General features: G+C 41.9%; 1 protein-coding gene across 2 annotated transcripts in view; it reads left to right on the forward strand.

The window, feature by feature from the left end:
* Nucleotides 1–18,945, forward strand: part of IQSEC3 (IQ motif and Sec7 domain ArfGEF 3) — a 159,403-nt gene that overhangs the window by 124,451 nt on the left and 16,007 nt on the right. For both annotated transcript variants that reach the window (XM_072654069.1, XM_072654070.1), the window contains 4 exons: nucleotides 13,687–13,809; nucleotides 15,218–15,384; nucleotides 16,390–16,529; nucleotides 17,960–18,085. In XM_072654069.1, coding sequence (XP_072510170.1) covers nucleotides 13,687–13,809; nucleotides 15,218–15,384; nucleotides 16,390–16,529; nucleotides 17,960–18,085 — 556 coding nt within the window. The remainder of the gene's footprint in view (nucleotides 1–13,686; nucleotides 13,810–15,217; nucleotides 15,385–16,389; nucleotides 16,530–17,959; nucleotides 18,086–18,945) is intronic.

Below are 18,945 nucleotides of genomic sequence, written 5' to 3' on the forward strand. Positions count from 1 at the left end.
AACATGCTCACTTTAAACAAAGAATAATATTTGTTGTGAAATCAGGAAAGCTTCTATTAATTTTTATGTTCCTTTCCCTGAATAAACAGATAGTGTGATGGCTACAGTTATTCAAACCAAGGTGAGTCTTTTTATGCTGCTCCAAATTTGAATATCCCACCACACTCTTCATTGGCTAGAGGCAGCCCTCCCCAACCTTCTTTTCTCATCAGAGCCTTGAGGCTCCCCCTCAAACAGCTCATCAAGCAGGCACACAAGTTCTGACCTTTGACCTGATCAGGAGCCTGTTTCTGCTAGGTCACCACTCTGATTAGCTGCTCTCACTCAAAGCTGGGAAGGGTTTTAATCCTTCTTTTGTTTCTCACACGTAGTCAAGGAGGAAAAAATTCTTATGCTTGTCACATCCAAAAAGTGTATGTTTTATTGTGTACCTTTAGTCCGTCTCCTTTCTATCAGAAAATAAATAGCATTCTTCATCATCAATTTCTGAAATCATGATTAGTCAATGAATTGATCAGAGTTCTTAAGTCTTTCAAGGATGTTCATCTTTATAATGTTGTTGTTTTAGTTAGTATATACTGTTCTCCTGCGTTTGATCCATTCACCATGCAGTGTTGTTTTGGTATAAATTTTCCTCACTTTTCCACCATTCTATTGTTTCAAGACTTCTCCGATTTCTCTAAAATTGTCTCCTTCATTATTTCTTTCTTTCACCACAACAGTACTCCATTACTATATTCATAAACTGTAATTTGTTCAGCCATTCCTCCGATTGATGAGTACTTCCTAGGTTTCCAGTGATTTGCCCCATGAAAAGAGCTGCTAAAATATTTTTGTACATATGGGTCCTTTCCCTCTTTCTTGGATAGTTTTGGGTTCCCTGTCATGTTGCATTCAGTTTTGTAAGGTATTGTTCTTGGTTGTAGACCTTCATCTTCCATTTAGGAGAATACTATGTTCTACACTCTTCTCTCCTTTATACTGGTATCTGCTAGGCCTTATGATTATGGTTTCTTGATTCTTAACCTCTTTCTTTCTGGTGGCTTGCAATACTTTTTTCTTATGCAAAAGGTCTGGATTTTGGTTATGACATTCCTGGGAACTGTCAATTTAGGATTTCTTTTAGGTGGTAACCAGTAGATTTCTTGTATTTGCAATTTGCTCTCTGGTTCTAATATATCTTGGCAATTTCTATTTATCTCTTGAAATAGGGTATCCTGGTGTTAAAAAAAACAATCATGTAGTTCAATGATTTTTAAATTATTTCTCCTTTACATATATGTTCCCTGCATCAGTTTTTTAAAAAAAAAATAGTGGATATCTAATATTTTCTTCTTTTTCAGATTTTTATTTGGGTTCCATTATTTTTGTTTTCTTATGCAGTCACTGATTTCTGCATGGTCCATTTTGATTTTCAGACAATCTTGGAAATTACTTGGGTAAAGTTTACCATATCTTATACTATGCTGCTCATTTTCCTTCTCATTGTTTCTTTTGCTGCTCTCATTTCATCTACAATATCATTTTTAACTCTTGCTTCATTTCTTTCAGGAATTCAAGTTGGCCTTATAACTAACTTGTTTGTTTTTAGACTTCTTATTGCTGTGGAATTATTTTCTTCGAAGTTTTGGTTTCAGATTTCACTGGGTTCATAAAAGTTCTTCATTGTCAGTGTTTTCTTCTGTTTACTCATATTTCCAGCCTTCTTGAATTGGAATTTTGTGTCAAGTCCAGGCTCTGAGAACTTCTAGAGCTAATGATGGAGCCTTGTTTGGTTCTGATCAATCTTGTTGTTCAGTCATTTTCAGTCATGTCCAAGTCTTCACAACTCCATTTGGGGTTTTCTTGGCAAAGATACTGGAGCACTTCACTCTTTCCTTCTCCGGCTCATTTTACAGATGAGGAAACTGAGGCTAACAGGGTTAAGTGACCTGTCTAGGGTCACACAGCTAGTTAGTGTCTTTCTGGTGAGTCTTCTGACTCAGGTCTGGTGTCTATCTACTGTTCCATCTGGCTGCCCTCCTAATCAATGATTTCCTCCTAATGTTTCCTCCAGGAACTGAGTGCTGTGTTCTAAGGCATCAGTCAGGTTAGCTACTTATAGACTTTTCAGAGCTCCAGGATCCAATCTGATCCCTGTCCTACTGGGATTCTGCCAGCTCCCAACCCCAGGACAGAGTCAGAGTGATACAGTAGCAACTTCCAAATATTTCTGGCTCACTCTGGTCTTCACTTCCACTTTCTTATTCCCAGGAACACATCTGTAGCTCCAGGTATCTCTTAGCTTCCTTCTAGTTCCCATACTATAAGTCTTCTGTATATTTTTCACTGCCTGACCTAGACTCTTCTAGCTGGACTCCTTCCCTAGTGCTTCAGACTTCTGGCTATTTCTTTGTATGAATCTGGGCTGGTAAAAGCCCCTGCAATAGTTTTTCCTCAGATGTCCTGATATTCTTCAGTATGGCACTCTCGTTTTGATCCTGGATGGAGTTTTTCTCCACAGGAGTTGGGCTGTTAGACTTCCATTCACTGTCCAGACAGAAACTGGCTAGGAAAGTTCTTCATTGTGTAACAAATAAGAAAACAAAGTCATAAATTAGTATTTATAATATTTTGATAGGAAAAAGATTATAAATTTACCTGGATTCATAGTAAATAATGATGATATAACCTTTGTAACCTTATGGTTTATACAACCTTTTATTCCTTGCTATTTCTTTCTGATCCTGAGAACACTGAACCCCAAGGATGCAAAGTGCTTTCTTTTGGGCTGTACACCCACCTTTCCATTCCAAATCAAAATTGCTCTCTCCACAGCAACCAGAACCCCATCTCAGTAGCTTCCCTGAATTCCACTGATTAGCTTTTCTTCTTCCTGCCTCAAAACTCAGAACACACATCTAAGCAAGACTTCTTTTCTTTATTCAGCACCTCCCATTCCTCCTCCTCATCCTTTGTACAATTTACCTTTCCTTTTTCTAAAACAACTGCTAAATTGCTTTACTTTTGCACAGTCTGTACATCCCCCTCAGGAAGTTACCTCCACGTTTTCAAATCTCATTATCTTCTCATTACAAAAATTAGCATAAACATTAGCATACCTACAACCCAATTACATTTCTTTTACTCAGGTCTCAGCACTGATTTACAGAAGCTACTTTTATGATGTTTCAGGCTTTGCTGGAATAAGCCATTAGACAGAGCTCCTTGGGAGATGGGAACTTGGGTCGGGGGAGCATAGGATGGAGATGGAGGGGTGTCTGTGTGTGTGTGTGTGTGTGTGTGTGTGTGTGTGTGTGTGTGTGTGTGTGTGTGGTTGGGCTAGAAAGGTGGCTGGAGATAGGCTGCCCTGTGCTGTAGCAATAATGGGCTGGAATGTAGTCTGTGGGCCATATACCTCTAGGATAATCTGCCTTCTTACCCTTTGTAAGAAACCCAAATAGGATAAGATCAAATAAAAGACCTTTCCCTTGATTAACCTCTCTGCTATAATAATAGCTCACATTTTTGTAACATTTCATGAATGACAAAGCATTTTCCTTACAACAGTAAGGTAAGGTTATCCCCATTTCACCAATAAAGATACTAAAATCCAGAGAAATAAACAAGTGAAATTCACAGCTAGTAAGTGGCATGGCTGGTTCTAAACCCCAATCCTGGCTTTTTTCTGTCTTACCATATTGCTTTTCTTATCTCCGTATATCCTTGAACATAATGGATAGTTGCCATTTTTAGCTTCTACGGCAGTGTGGTGTGATAATAACAAGAATAACTCACATTTATGTGGCATTTTAAGGTTTACAAAGTGATTTCCTCCCAACTGGTCAGAAGTCTTTTTTCTACCACTAATTCCTTTACCTGTGTGACTTGCAGCAAATGTTTCATGTCTCAGAGCAATTTGTATTTTAAAAGAAAATTGGGGCAGAGCTAGAATCTGTCCATCTTTAGTGATGGTATTTGGGACAGGGGCAAAATGAAGAGGGGGAATTTAGCTGATAATCCCCTGCCTGTCCACCCCAAAAAAATTGCAGTGCCCTGGATAATCAACTAGTATACCTGAAACTAGTATACTAGTATAGGCCAGTCCTATACTCTAGTCAGATATGCATCAGTTGACTCCCTGTGAGCACATACAGGAAAAGCTTGGTAACTTCTGATCATTACTTGGTAGCCCATTTTGGATCCTAAATTTTGCCAGAAATTCCTGAATCTTTTAGCAGCATTGTAGCAGAGAAGGAAGAATGATTTCTGCCTTGTCCCCCATTCCAGAAAATGAACAAACCCTCCCTTTGTTCAAATGAAGTTTTCTCCTGAGAGATCTTCCCTCTACTGTAATCATTCTTCAAATAAGCAGGCAGCCTCTCAAAAATCATTTTCTACTGGCTCTGATTCTTTGGCCACATTTTGCTTTCTAGAAACTTTGGCAGAGGTGGGGAACATGAGGCCTCACAGCCACATGTGGCCTTCTAGGTCCTTGGGTGCAACCTTTTGACTGAGTCCAAGTTTTACAGAACAAATCCTTTTATTAAGGGGATTTGTTCTGTGAACATTGGATTCAGTCAAAGGGCCACACTTGAGGACCTAGTGGACTAAGTGCAGCCTTGAGACCACAGGTTCCCCACCCCTGCTTTAGAGCATTTTGGGGAAGCAAGGTGGAGCAGTGGATAAAGTGCCAGTCCTAGGGACAGGAAGACCCATCTTCCTGAGTTGATCTGGCCTCAGATACTTACTAGTTGTGTGAACCTGGACAAGTCACTTAACCCAGTTTGCCTCAGTTTTCTCATTTGTAAAATGGCAAACCCCTCCACTATCTTTGTCAAGAAAACCTCAAATGGGGTCACAAAGACTCAGATATGACTGAAAAAACAACTCTGAACAATGGACTCTTAAAAAACATCCTCACTGGTGATGGCATATTTTAAACTAAATTATGTGATCCAAGAACTAGATCTTAGGGCAGTAGATGAATGAGGCTTCCATTATAATGCCGGTATGTATGTATATATGTGCATCTATGTATTGTTTATATGTAAATATATGCATTTATACATATTTACACATATACATTTATGCACATACACACACATATATGTAAAATCTGAGTATCCTTGCCTTGAGCAAATGTGAACACATTTCTGACTAACACTTCTTTCCCAGCTTTAACATGGATGCAAGTTACATATCCTCTCTCTGGTGATCTAGTATGACTATTAACTTTCTCCTACCTTTCAATAGACTCTGCCGCTTGCCAACTTTGTGACCTTTAGCAAGTCTTGTAACTTTTCTGAACCTCAGTTTTATCAGCGGACTAGAGGACTTCTAAAATTCCCCCTTCCAACTCTGTGAGCCTTCATCTGTGAACTAGATACTGGCTTGCTATCATAAAAGAAAAAAACCAAGATGATGGAATTATTGTCGAACAGGCAAAGTCAGGAGTAACGCTTCATTTATCTGCAGCACAGACTGACTCTGCACACAGATCACTGTTAACAAGCAATTTTATGCAAGACTATACCTGTTTGTACTAATACAGGAAACATCTGTGCTTGTGTTTCCCAAGTCCTTGTGGAATTTTTGCACAACCCCCCTTGCATAAACACATAGGAAAGAAACACCTAAAGGGGAGTCCTCACCCTAACCTGAGCCACTAATAATTCATACACAAATCAAATCAAACTCAGGAGACAGGCTCCGACATGCTCTGTCTGAAGGAGTCTAATTAGTTCTCCTCAATTTCTCATTTGCATATCCATCTGAAGACAAAGTGTGGTATATATGCAATCTGTGCCACATAAAACAGTCAGAGAATATTTGAGCTGGAAGAGACCTCAGAGAGCATTTCATCCAAGCTCTTTGTTTTATGAAATGAGGAAATTGGCCCAGAGAGGTGAGTGATTTGCCCTTTGTCACACAACCTAATATTATAAGACCAGATCTTGAACTCAGGGCTTCTAGTACCCCTTTCTATTGCTTCTTATATTCTCTTGCATTGGGTTACACTGCAAAGTCCTTGCGCCATCTTGGTGACACCTATGTCCAGGTGTCAGGAGTGGCCATGAGTGGGCCAGGCTTGGAATGATGCCTACAAGATGGCTGAGTTGCAAGTTACTGGGCAGTCAGTATCCAAAGGCAGCTCCCTCCCCTTCTTGAAAAATGCTAAATGGGAAGATTCCCCCACTGACTGAAGGGCAAATACTCTATGGCACATCCTCTGTATGGGACCCAATGGCTAGGGTGAAGCACCAGGGTCAGGGCTAAGCAGTGATTAAACAATCTGTGCCACAAAGTCAGAGGAATCCTCAGGAATACTACTTTTCAAGAGACTGAGGAATTCCCAGGCCTGGCTATGGTCACAGGTGTGATCACATAAGACAATTTCAGCTGTTGCCTGAGAACGTTTCCTTTCACATACATAGCATGAAACACCTCCCTGACTAACCCACAGGCAGCCTTCTTGTAAGTCCCCACTGTTAAGTCTCAGGAAGGGACAGCAACTAGGTAGAATGATTTAGTGCCAGTCACAGAGCAACAGCAAACAAAATGGCGGGAGTATTTGATAATGCATTGGTAAATGTGATTTCCATTTACAGCAGACCAGGCTCTTCTACGTGATCCCATGTCGGAGTCAGGGCCTCAGCAAGGGCAGATGACCTGAAGACAATGGGAGCATGTTCCTGATGGTCTGCCTAGGAATCAGTGGGCTTTTTTTTAACCTCTTCTTAAGGAACATTTGGTCCCAAAATCCTGTTTCAGGGTCAAGTATTTTCAAATCAGTTCATGTTTATTAAGCACATATTATGTGAAAGGCACTGTGCTAGTTGGATACAAGGATGAAAAATCCCATTCCCTGCTCTCAAAGAACATAGTCTCTAGTGGAGGACAGGAAGTGATCCAGAAAAAAGATGCTATGAGAACATTTGAGGAAAGTTAATTTTCATCTAGGGTAGGAGTTCTTAACCTTTTTTGTGTCATGGACCTCTTTGGGAGTCTGATGAAGCCTACAGACCCTTTCTCAGAATAATGTTTTTAAATACATAAAATAAAACATATAAGATTACAGTAGAAGCCAATTATATTGAAATTTCCTGAGAGGGGAGGTGAGTTATCCACAGTCACACAATTAGGAAGTGGCAGACCTTGGATCTGAAACAGATCTAAGACTTTTGCAGCTCATAGCTGAGCAGGCAAGATCCCCTGAAAACAGCTAGGCTCACTTTTTCCAAACTTTCATGCCAGGGCCAGCCTCCTGCCCCCTGCATCCCACCCCAATTCAGTTCCCTCCCTGTCCCCCTGCCTAAAGTCCTTTCCCAGTGGCCAGGTAGGCAAGAGCTATGTATTCAGTTCTTTGGGTCTTGTGGATGGGGGAGAGTTTCCACCTGACTGTGCTTCCCAGATCCCAAGGCCCTACCACACGTGGCCTCTTGCCTCATTACTGAAGCTTTTAGCTGCAGCCCCAGGCTTGCTGCATTGTCACCTGAGCAGAAGAGCTGGGAAATAGGCCATTGTGCTCCAGTGAGTACATCTTCCTCACTTCTTTCCACCTCTGCACTCCCATCCACCATGGCCCCCCTTCACTCCCCTCCACCTCGGATCCTAACTAGTGCAGCTGCTCCCTGCCTCCCCTTCACTCCAACATGCCCCAATACTCCTGCCATTGATGCTACTACCATGGGAAACCACTGCTCAGAGCTCCATGGATGCCAGGCTGCACAATGAGAAGAAGGGTATTTAATTTAATGTATCTGTGAACACAAGGTCCAAGGGAGGGCAAGAGTGCAGACAGATGAGATCCTTGCCTGGGGACAACATGTGTTTTAGCTTTGTACTGATGTAGTGCAAAAGGCATTGGATTTGGTATAAGGAAACCTGGTTTGAATCTAGGCACTGCTAGTGACCTTAGTCAAGTCACTTCTTAATTATAAAATAACAGCTAGCATTTATATAGCCCATGCTATATGCCAGGCATCTCATTTGATTCTCACAACACCTCTGGGATTCAGGCACTATTATTATCCCTGTTTATAGCCCTGTTTTATAGATGGGGAAACCGAACAAACAGAAGTTAAATGATTTGCACAGGGTTACAAAGTCAATAAGTTTCTCAGGCTAGATTTGAACTCAGGTCTTTCTAACTCTAGGACCCGAATTCTACCCACTGCACCACCTAACTATTTCTTGTTTCTAGGTCCCAGTTTTTTCATATGTAAAATTAGGTTTTCTCTAAAGTCACTTCTAACGTTAATGTCTATGATTCTTAGGTTCTGTCCCCAAGGGACTAAGGAAGTGAATCTTCTTTCCCATTCAAGAGGGATAGCTAACACACTGAATGGCAGTTAGAATCTGCAGAGCATTGGTCTGAATCTAATAAGGCGCTGCTCCATAGGCATCATTTGGGTTCAAAAATAAGCTTTTTCCAGCACAAGACAGGGAAAGCATAGTTAGACACGGTTAGGTATTTTGTTTTTGTTTTGCTTCATTTTTGCAGGACAAGATTATAGAGTAAAAGGGTACATAAATGAGGAGAGGGGAGAAGATAGGGGAGAATGTGTGATGGCCCCATTATGGAGTCCCTAAGTGAACAGCAAAGAAATGCTAATCCTATAGTCTTTGAGCAAGAAGAAGGGTGCCAGAAACCACCTTCTCTCCTACTGGGAGTTATGTCTCCATAGACAATATCCTGGCTCAAGAGAAATGGCACCCAGTGAGTTTCAAGCTTAATATGAATCAGCAGGATGATGTGGCAGCCACCAAAGTTAATGAAGCCCACCCACTAAAGCCTCCAGATCTTTTTCAGACAATCTGATTTTTGAACCCCAAATTATGCCTATCAAACATCATCTTATAGATTCAACATATTTTCCAAAGTAAAAATTACACAAATCATGTGGTCCAATTCTGCCCCCTGCCTCTCTCATGATCACTCTCCTTCCTATTGACTGTGTCCTCTTTTCTCTGGGTCCCTGTGTCCCTCTCACTTCAACAATCTGGGTACCATCTATCAACAGGAATTCAAATGTTCAAATTTCCCTCCTCTTGAGGTGGATATTGACCATGGAGACATAATTCTCACTATGAAAGAAGGTGGACTTCTCACACCCTTCTTCTTGCTCAAAGACTATAGAATTTTCACTGCTATGCTGTTCACCTCTGGACTCAATAATGGGGCTGCCACACATTCTGCTCTAGTCTACCTCTCCTCCTTTACATACCCTTCCTCTCAGTGATCTTATCCTGAAAAAAAAAATGTGATTTACCCAAGCGGGGGGATGTCAAGTTTTAATCCATGGTGCTTCAGCTCTGTTCCTCTGCTTACCATGTTGTACTTGGAGATCAAGTCCTCTCCCTGTCACCATTTCCTTTAATTATTTTCCTGTCACCATAATGCCATTCCTATTAATATCCTGAGTAAATCTCAATTGTTTCTATTTATTTCTTTGGCTGTAACCAGAATCCTTTTCTGTCTATTTTTTATGGTCAAAACACAGACACATCATCAGTTTTCATATTTGTACAAAATTCTTGACCCCACCACTATGAGGGAAACTTGGGAGAATAGAAAATGTCTTTGTTTTAGCCCCATCCCTGTACTAGCAGGATGATTCCAAGACATTAGCATGCTGCCCAAGAATTCCATCGGGTTCTTAACTCTTAGACAGGTAGACCTCAAAGAGGAGAGAAGCTCCAGATCAAATCTAACTCCTTGGCTTCCTGTCACCAATCACCTCCTCTCAACTCACAGGGAGACCTCTGTGAGATCCTTTCTGGACTGAATTGACTCCCAAGTATGTGTTAGGATACCTGGTGTGACCTAGTGCCTCTGCTTATCTTTAATCTTTGGGGAGATCATGAGGACGCTAAAAAGATGGACAGGAAAAGCAATTACTTATCACCCTAGTGGAAGCTAGGTGGCAAAGTGGAAAAAGTGCTAGACCTGGAGTCACAAAGATTTGGGTTCAGATCTCAGCCTCAGACACTTACTAGTTGTGTGACTCTGGGCAAGTCACTCAACTTTTGTCAGCCTCAGTTTCCTGAACTGTAAAATGAAGACAATAATAACATCTACCTCCCAGATTTGTTGTGAGAATCAAACAAGAAAATATCTGTAAAGCCCTTTGAAAATCTCAAAGTACTATATAAATACCAGGGATGATGGTGGTGGTGGTGGCGGTGGTGATGGTGGTGGTGGTGGTGGTGATGGTGGTGGTGGTAGTGGTGGTGATGGTGTCACTATTGAAATAGAAACATAAGCCCTACATTTTAAAGAAAAGAACACTTTCTGTTCTTTGGGGACCTTCATTATTATCTGGTCTCTGCTTTAACCCTCTGCCTAAAAGTGAAGAAATTAAATGGCTCAGGATTTGATCTGGTATGAGGGGGATCCCAAGATGTGCTGGAAAAAGTGGAACCTGAGAAGGAAGGAGGACCTGTGTTTTCTGACTAGCCTTTTAGTTACAGTTTCCTAGCACTAGCAAGGGGTAGCAAGTGGAGCCATGTCTGAGCCCCATTCTTATGTGTTGCTACTCCCCCTTAGTCTTTGTCTTAGCCCTTCTCCTCCTGTCATGTCCATACTTTATCCTGCTCTTTGCCTTAGGCAGACAACATAACCTTTAAACCTCAGAACCTGCCCAAGGTGGGAAATTCTGTATACCAAGAAAATCTGTTCTACCACAACTTGTGTGTCTATGGTCAGTCACAAGCTCACTGAACACCATTTCCTGATTTATAAAATGAGGGAGTTGGACTAGATGATCTCTAAGGTCCCTTAAAATCTATGAAAACTGCAAAATTTCATCCAACCAGGCAGAGATTCTAGGGGTTCAAGCCCCTGGCACTCTTTCTTTCTCTCCTGGAAAAAGACCGAGGTTAAATGGGAAAATCTGGATATGTTAGACAAGGAAAAAGAGATTAAAAGTCTTGTGAAAAGCAAAATGGATTTTTGAGTCAGAAGAGAGGGGCGTGAGGCACAGCTCTGACACTTACTGTGCTCTTTGACCTTGGACAAGTCTCTTAACCTTCTAGGGGTTTAGTTTACACATCTGTAAAATAAAAGGGTTGGACTAGATGATTTCCAAAGCCCCTTCCAGCACTAAATGTTGTTATCCTGTAAATCCCAGGGAATGGAAGACAGGTGAGTCTGACGCAGAGCCCTATCTTCTTGTCAAACCAATGAGTTCCCTCTAGCTTGACAGAGCCTCTAGCAATCATGTGGGACTATAAAAATAACCAAAGGAAAGATGATTGGAGGGGAAAACAGGCTGGGGTGAGAGAGGGAAAGGGATGCGAGGGGAGAGGAGCATTCAGCTCCATAAACTACCTTTAATGGCTCCTGTGATCAGCTTCAGGTTGAAGGAAAAGAAAAAGTCAGGCAGGCAAACAAACAATTCTCCATGGATGACTCATCCTGCTTCTTGGGACCTAGATTTTTCTTTCTTGGTGAACCAACTGTGGGCAGTGGCATCCCCAGAATGGTGGAAAGATCCCTCCTTGGAAGAACTTGAACACTGAAACAGCTGGGAGGGGTTAGAGACCACAGGATTACAGGGATTAAAACTGGAAGAGACCTGTGTACCCTTTCTCATGTATAGGTATAGGTATAGGCATGTGTATGTATGTGTATATATATGCATGGTATGTGTACATGTGCATGTATGCATATATGTACATATGTGTATATGTGTATTTTATGAAAAGCAGAGGAAAAAGGGCAAACCCAAACCAGAGGGAAATAAGACAGCAGCTTGTCAAAACAAGGCAGGGTGTGGTAGAGAATTAATAATAGTGATCACCATAGCTAGCATTTATAGAAAAGCACTTTCAGGTTTGCAAAGCACTTCACAAATATTAACTCACTTGATCCTCACAAGAACCCTGGGAAGGAAATGCTATTATTACCCCCATTTTGGAGATGTAGAAACTGAGGCACAGAGGTTAAATGTCCTGCCCACAATTATACAGGTATTAAGTGCCCAAGGTCAGATTTGAACTTGGGTCTCCATGATCCTAGGTCAAGCACTCTATCTACTGTATCACCTGGCTACCTCCATTTTTTTTAACCAGAAATATCAAATTTTGTTAAGATCACGCATTTCAACCAGCAGAGTGAACTGAACACGTTACACCACATTGTCTCATCTGTTGGGTCAGAAACTTTCTGTGTCTATGAATTTATAGGGATTCTAGCTACCTCTAATAAGCAGATACAGACAGAGAGACTAGCAACCTTATAATTCCTTTCTATAGCCTGTTAAGTTTTGCCAAGTGCATTTTTCACAACAGTTCTATCAGGTAAAAACTGTGGCATTCTATTGTTATCTCCATTTTATAGGTAAGGAAATGAAATAGGCTCAGTGAAAGAGATATGATTTACCTGGGGTTATGCCGCTAATCTAGTATGGGTCAGGATTTGAATTCAGGTATTCTTCCAAGATGAGCCCTCTTTCTGCCATTCCAACAGAATTTCAGAGGTCATCTGCTTCATGTGCTTCACGGGAAATAGAATCCCCTGCCTAACATCCCTAACAAATGGTCAACCAGTGTTCTCTTCAAGACTTCTAGTTGTGGAGAAATAACAGTCGCTATAGAGTGGTAGAAATTGCCACCACCAAGGCAGCCCATTCTTGTAAGACCACTCTCATTGTTAGCAAGGATTTTGGTTTTGGTTTTTCTTGACTGATATCATGCCTTGTTCTGCATCTCTGCAACTTGTACCCATTGTTTCTTGTTCTATTGTCTGGGGTCAGGTCAAACACATTTCATTTCATTTCATGCCAACCAGGTAACAACTCTTTGAATGCCTGAAGAAAATAATCAGGTTAAAAAATCTCTGTCCAGTCCTGACTCTACAACTAATGTGATATATACTCCAGTGCAAATATCCAGTCTCTCAGTTTCCTCATCTGTAAAGTGAACTAGGCTTACAGAATTTAGAGTTGGACCTTAGACACCTAGTTCAATCCTTTTAATAATAGCTGACATTTAAATAGCACTATAAGGTTAACAAAGCACTTTACATACATTATGAAATTTGATTCTCACAACAATGTGGTGAAGTGGGTAGAACAGGTGTTAGTGGTGACATTTTCATAAGTGAGGGACCTTGAGGCAGAGCAGTTGCATAACTTGGCTATAATCATATACCAATAAATAGAAGAGCTGAGATTTGAGTCCTAGTCATCTGACTGTAACTCAAAATGCAAGTCTCGGTTCCACTTAGGGTATTTCTGGCTATGGCATTCTGTGATTCCAGGAGGACTGTTTCCTCTTGATATGCCCACATCTATCAGAGCACTTGGCATATAAGCACTTAATGCTTGTTGACTAGTTCTTCGGAGGCTTAGTACAGTACCTTCATTCTCATTAACTAATTTCTGTTTGGTTTTGGAATAACAACTGGAGAGGATGAGGGGGTCACAGTGAATGACAAAAGAAATTAGATTGTAGACCTTAGACTCATTCTCTCCCTTCTTTTTCTTTCCCCAACCCACCACCCATAGGCTATAACAGCTAATTTCTATCAACTGGGATGGGGTTTCTACGTAGTGAGAGGAGAGGTCGATCTCTGCTCTGAGTGGGAAGGACCTTCTTGTTCTTAACTTCCCACTGATGTTGAGAAGTTTTGCAGGATAGGACCTGTTCTGACTGTATCCCTCTCCTATCCTATCTCTGCCCCCTACTAATTCCCCCAAGCTGTGTGGTGGATGAAATGGACTTTTCCAACATGGAATTAGACGAAGCTCTGAGGAAATTCCAGGCCCATATCCGGGTCCAAGGTGAGGCCCAGAAGGTGGAGCGGCTCATCGAAGCTTTCAGGTAGGCATGGCCTTGAGTGCTGACCCCAAATCTCATCTAACTCCCACAATCTCTGGGAAGGAAAATTTTGAGGGGGGAAGAGCCTCAGATACTGAGACACAAGCCAACATTTGGGGAAAATAAGGAAGGAAGGGAAAAAGGTCCATATCTATAACATTTGTACCTTGGGAATGGGGAAGGGAATATTATGAAGACCTCCTCCACTTCCCATCCCTCAGGGCTCCTCCATGGCAACTAGTCAGTCAATCATCTTGGGGCAAGGCAGAAACAGCAAATGTTTATTAAAACACTGACTTATGCAGGGCATAGTGTTAGGGATTGAGGGAGAGATGAAGTTTAGATAAGATGATATTCTTGTCCTCATGGAGCTTACAATCTAGTATGGGGTGCTAGCACAGTAGCACAGCACAGTAAACAGAGTTCCAGACCTAGAGTCAGAAAGATCTGAGTTCAAATCTGGCCTCAGAATACTTACTAGCTAGACCCTGGGTAAGTCACTGAGCCCTGTTTGCTTCGATTTCCTCATCTGCAAAATGAGCTGGAAAAGAAAATGGCAAACCATTTCAGTCTTTTACCAAGAAAACCCCAACTAGACCTATGGACAGTCAGATATGATTGAAACAACTGAACAACAACAAAAAATCTAGTAGGGAGATAAGTACCAACCCAGATGCTTACAACATACAGCATTACACTACAAGTGCCTTAGAGAGATACAAACATAGATTCACCATTTCTATCAATTAGAGCACTTCAGGGAATGTTTCCAGGAAGAGATGCCATTTAAATTGGGCTTTAAAGGGTGGATAGAGATTTAGCAGAATAGTGAGAATGGTATTCCACACCTAGAGAACAGTATGAGGAAAGTTATGAAGGCTTGAGAGTACTGTGGAATATGTCAAGGAATCCAAGCAATGGTGTCCCCATCCTGGAGAATACAGTCTAGTAAAACAGACAAAAACAACATAAGAAAGGATAATTAACAATGAACAATTAACCTAGCAATCTATCCACATGTACTATATATATGGACATGGACAGGTATATACATGCATATGCACACATGTATATTCATATAAACAGGCAGGCACACATATACACAATAGATACAGATGTGATACATGCAGACATGTGTATACACAAATGCATTGTGTATTAAATGACATGCACATGTATGTATATAAACATAAACACGTTATACACCTGTGAATGTTACAGAGAGTAAGTGTTTGAGGACAAGATGAGACTCTGTCCTACATCTAAAGTCCCTGGGCTCCTATTCCATTCATGCTGCTATCTAACTTTTGGAAAACTCTTATACACGTGTACCCTACACTCTCCTGCTGTGCTTAAGGAGAAAGAGGAGGATGGGAAGTCTCAATGGGCATGTTTTACATGTTTCTCCAAGCCAGCGCTACTGCATGTGCAATCCTGAGGTCGTCCAGCAGTTTCACAACCCTGACACCATCTTCATCCTGGCCTTTGCCATTATCCTCCTCAACACGGACATGTATAGTCCCAATATCAAGCCTGACCGGAAGATGATGCTGGAGGATTTCATTCGGAACCTGAGAGGTAAGAGGATAATGAAGAGGCTATTGTTTTAACCCTGTGCCAGAACTACTAACTCCAAGTGAATGGTTGTGGGTTGGTATAGGAAGTGGTAGGCCTTGAGTGTGATCTTTCCTGAGTAGGTACGGGCATTGGGTCTTCTTGCCTCTTCCCCTTCCACTCAACAATACTGTGGCTACTTCATGAAGCAGCCTGGGAAAATCTTTGTGCTGCCAGATCCTTAGCAAGAATTTCCAAGGACCATCTTCCTGACCCCAAGAGATACAGGTTTCTACTACATGCCATTGTACAAATGTCCCCCACCTTTACCATTCCCTCCATTCCAGCTGACATTTGTCAGCATAGACAGAGAACCCTCCTAGATCTCCACTCTGTTTTTTACTTTGGACAAATCATTCTGCCACTTTGGACTTCAGTTTCCTCATCTTTAAAATAGAGTTGAATTACAAACTCTGAAGCTCCCTTTCCTCTCTAATATTCTGTGACTCTGTGTTCCACCAAGTGCCAAATCCCATCCCATTTAAGCCAGCTAACAGATAATTTCATGAAATCTACCAGTCTCAACTGCCATTGAACCACAGAACTCACAGTGGTGAGGAAAAAAAGAAGTCTACCAACAGCATCCTAGAATTGAGGCATGTGTTTGCTTTCCACTTTCTTCCTTGCTCAAACCTTGATATCTTTCAGATCAAGGACAAAGACAAAGCCTATCAGTCTGACTGACTTCAGAACTATCCTATTTTAGCTAACAAAAGCATAGGACAAGGTTTTATGGTAGGAAGGGGTACCTAAAGGTTTGCTATCTCACAGAGCCGGGAGCTGCCTTATAGAAGGAATGATACTGTTGTCCTTAACGCTTTCTGGGAAATCAGTGACAGCAGTCAAAGTAGTCACAGTAGGCTTTCCCTGCTTTCCACCATGACAAAGCCCCTTTCCCTAGTTGAGAAGAAAATAATTCATATCAAAGGTTGCCTAGTTTGTCAGCTCTGTTATATCTTGTTTTGATAGGTGTGGATGATGGAGCTGATATACCCCGAGAACTGGTGGTGGGCATCTATGAAAGGATCCAACAGAAGGAACTGAAATCCAATGAGGACCATGTCACCTATGTTACCAAGGTGGAGAAGTCCATTGTGGGCATGAAGACAGTAAGTCCCAACCATCAAACAACTAGACCATGTAGGAAGTGTCTGCTATACATGAGGGACTATTCTCCCTTTTGGTTTCTCCCCTGATCTCTCTTCATTGCTCTCTAATTTTTGGTCTACTCCCTTTTGCTTTCCTTACTTTCTCTTGTTCATTTCCCTCTGCCCTCCTCTTCCACCCCTACCCCCTTGATAGGCCCTGAAGATGAAACAAAATGAGATGAGATGCTTCTTGGTGATTCAGGGGGTTGAGTCACTGGGACATGGGGTTGAGGTCAGCAGGCTGTGGAATCTCCTTCCTTGGGACAGGATGAATTGTTGTAGTTCTGAGATGGTTTTAGTGTGGTCTGAGGGGCCCTGGGGTTGGAGGATATGAGGGGAGGAGACAGGATGGACTAGGAAGAAAACCTCCACCCTTGGGAGTAAATCCTAACAGCTCTAAGTCTCTTTGAGATTGGAAATTTTGTGGTGGAATGAAAAAATGCTTGACTGGAGTTCTGACTTTGACATCACTGGATTTAGGTTTAAATCCTAGCACCACCATTTGCTATCTGTGCGACCTTGGATGAGTCATATAACTTGTTAGGGTTTCAGTTTCTTCATCTATAGGAAGGAACAAGAGCCTACTATGTGCCAGGCACTATGCCAAGCACTTTACAAATATTATCTCATTTGTTCTCCACAACAAACCTGGGAGGTGGGCATTGTTACTATCCCCATTCTACAGCTGAGCAAACCATGGCAATCAGAGGTTAAGTGAGTATTAAATGAGAGAGTTAGACTAGACGACTTACTGGGTCCTTTCTGGCTCTAAAGTCTATGATCTTATGATCCTCCATTTGGTAGAGCGGAGAGGTCAGCAACATGAGTTTTAATCCCAGCTTTGCCACTGATTAGCCATGTGACCTTGGGCCAGTCACTTTGCCTTTGTGTTTTCATCTATCACACGAAGAGATCAAACTCTGTGATCTGCATAGCCCTTTCCCCTCTAACATTCTGCAATTTTATTTTCTGTGGCATGTAGCTTAATCAGAAAGAGGATACATGCCCTCCTCCTCTGTTTTATTCTTTCCTTTTGAAACTTCCTCTTTCACCTAAGCTGTCTTCCCTCGGTAAATTCTTCACTCTAAGCTCCACAGTGGAGGCATTTGACTTTCAGAGACTTGAATATGGCAAAGTAGAAAGAATGGTGTGTTGGAGTCAAAAGATCTTGGCTCTCTGCTATGTGAGTTTGGACAGATCATTCCACCTTTGTGGGTCTCCATTTCGCCATCTTTAAAATGAGAGAGTTGGAAGAAATGATCTAATGGTCCCTCCTAGCTCTAATATTCTGTGACACTGAGGTTGAGACTGTGGTCAGGGCACATTCCTTCCCCTCCTTCCCTCCCTTCTCCATCCTCAGTCTAATGTCGTTCCATCCTCTCTCTACTCAGATACTGTCAGTCCCACATCGCCGCCTGGTCTGCTGCAGCAGGCTCTTTGAGGTGACTGACGTGAACAAGCTACAGAAGCAGGCAGCTCACCAGAGGGAGGTGTTCCTCTTCAATGACCTGCTGGTGGTGAGAAGGCCTGGGGGCCTGGGAGGGCTAGGTCATCACTCAGTGGGGCAGTAGCAGAGCAGGGTTCTCTCTCTCTCTCTCTCTCTGCAGATAGATGGATAGATAGATAGATAGATACATACATACATACATACATACATACATACATGTATATATGTGTGTGTATATATTTCTCTCTCCCCTTCTGTCCCTCCCTCATTCCCTCCCTCTCTCTTCTCTCCTTCTGTGTCTTACTCCCTCTCTCCCTCTCCCTTCTACTCCCCCTTTTGTCCCTCTCTCCTTCCCTTTGTCTCTCTCTCTTCTCTTTTTATTGTCTCCTTTCTCTTATTCTCCCCCTTCTTTCTCTCTTCTCTTCTCCCTTTCATTCTCTCATTATCCCTTCCTTTTTCACCCTCTACTATACCATGTTATTCCATATGTGTATACATACATATAAATGAGTATTTGCATATATACATATAAAAAAGTTCCCAACATTTAAAACTCTCAAAAAGTAGTGTGAACTGCCTCAGGAGCTGGTAAATTCTCCATCACTACTGGGCCTCAATCAGAGACTGACTAGGTGGCCATTTATTGAGGAAGTCTTGTGGAAATTCCTATATGGACCTAAACAGCAATTGCCACTAAAAATCCCCAACAAGTGGTCATCCACATGCCAACCGAAGACCTGGAGTGACAGACAGTTCTTCTGAGATACCCCATGCAGCCATTAGACTAAATGACCCACAATCTCTTCTACCTCTGAAATTTGGGAATTCTGGGATAAGAGGTCATATTGTAGCTGGCTTTCCCTGGGGAAAGGAGGCCTCCAAGGGACTGGATAAGATCCATTTCTCCAACTTGAAGCAGGAATTTTGTCT

This window comes from Notamacropus eugenii, chromosome 3, assembly GCF_028372415.1.
Source record: "Notamacropus eugenii isolate mMacEug1 chromosome 3, mMacEug1.pri_v2, whole genome shotgun sequence".
In the NCBI taxonomy this organism is placed as follows: Eukaryota; Metazoa; Chordata; class Mammalia; order Diprotodontia; family Macropodidae; genus Notamacropus; species Notamacropus eugenii.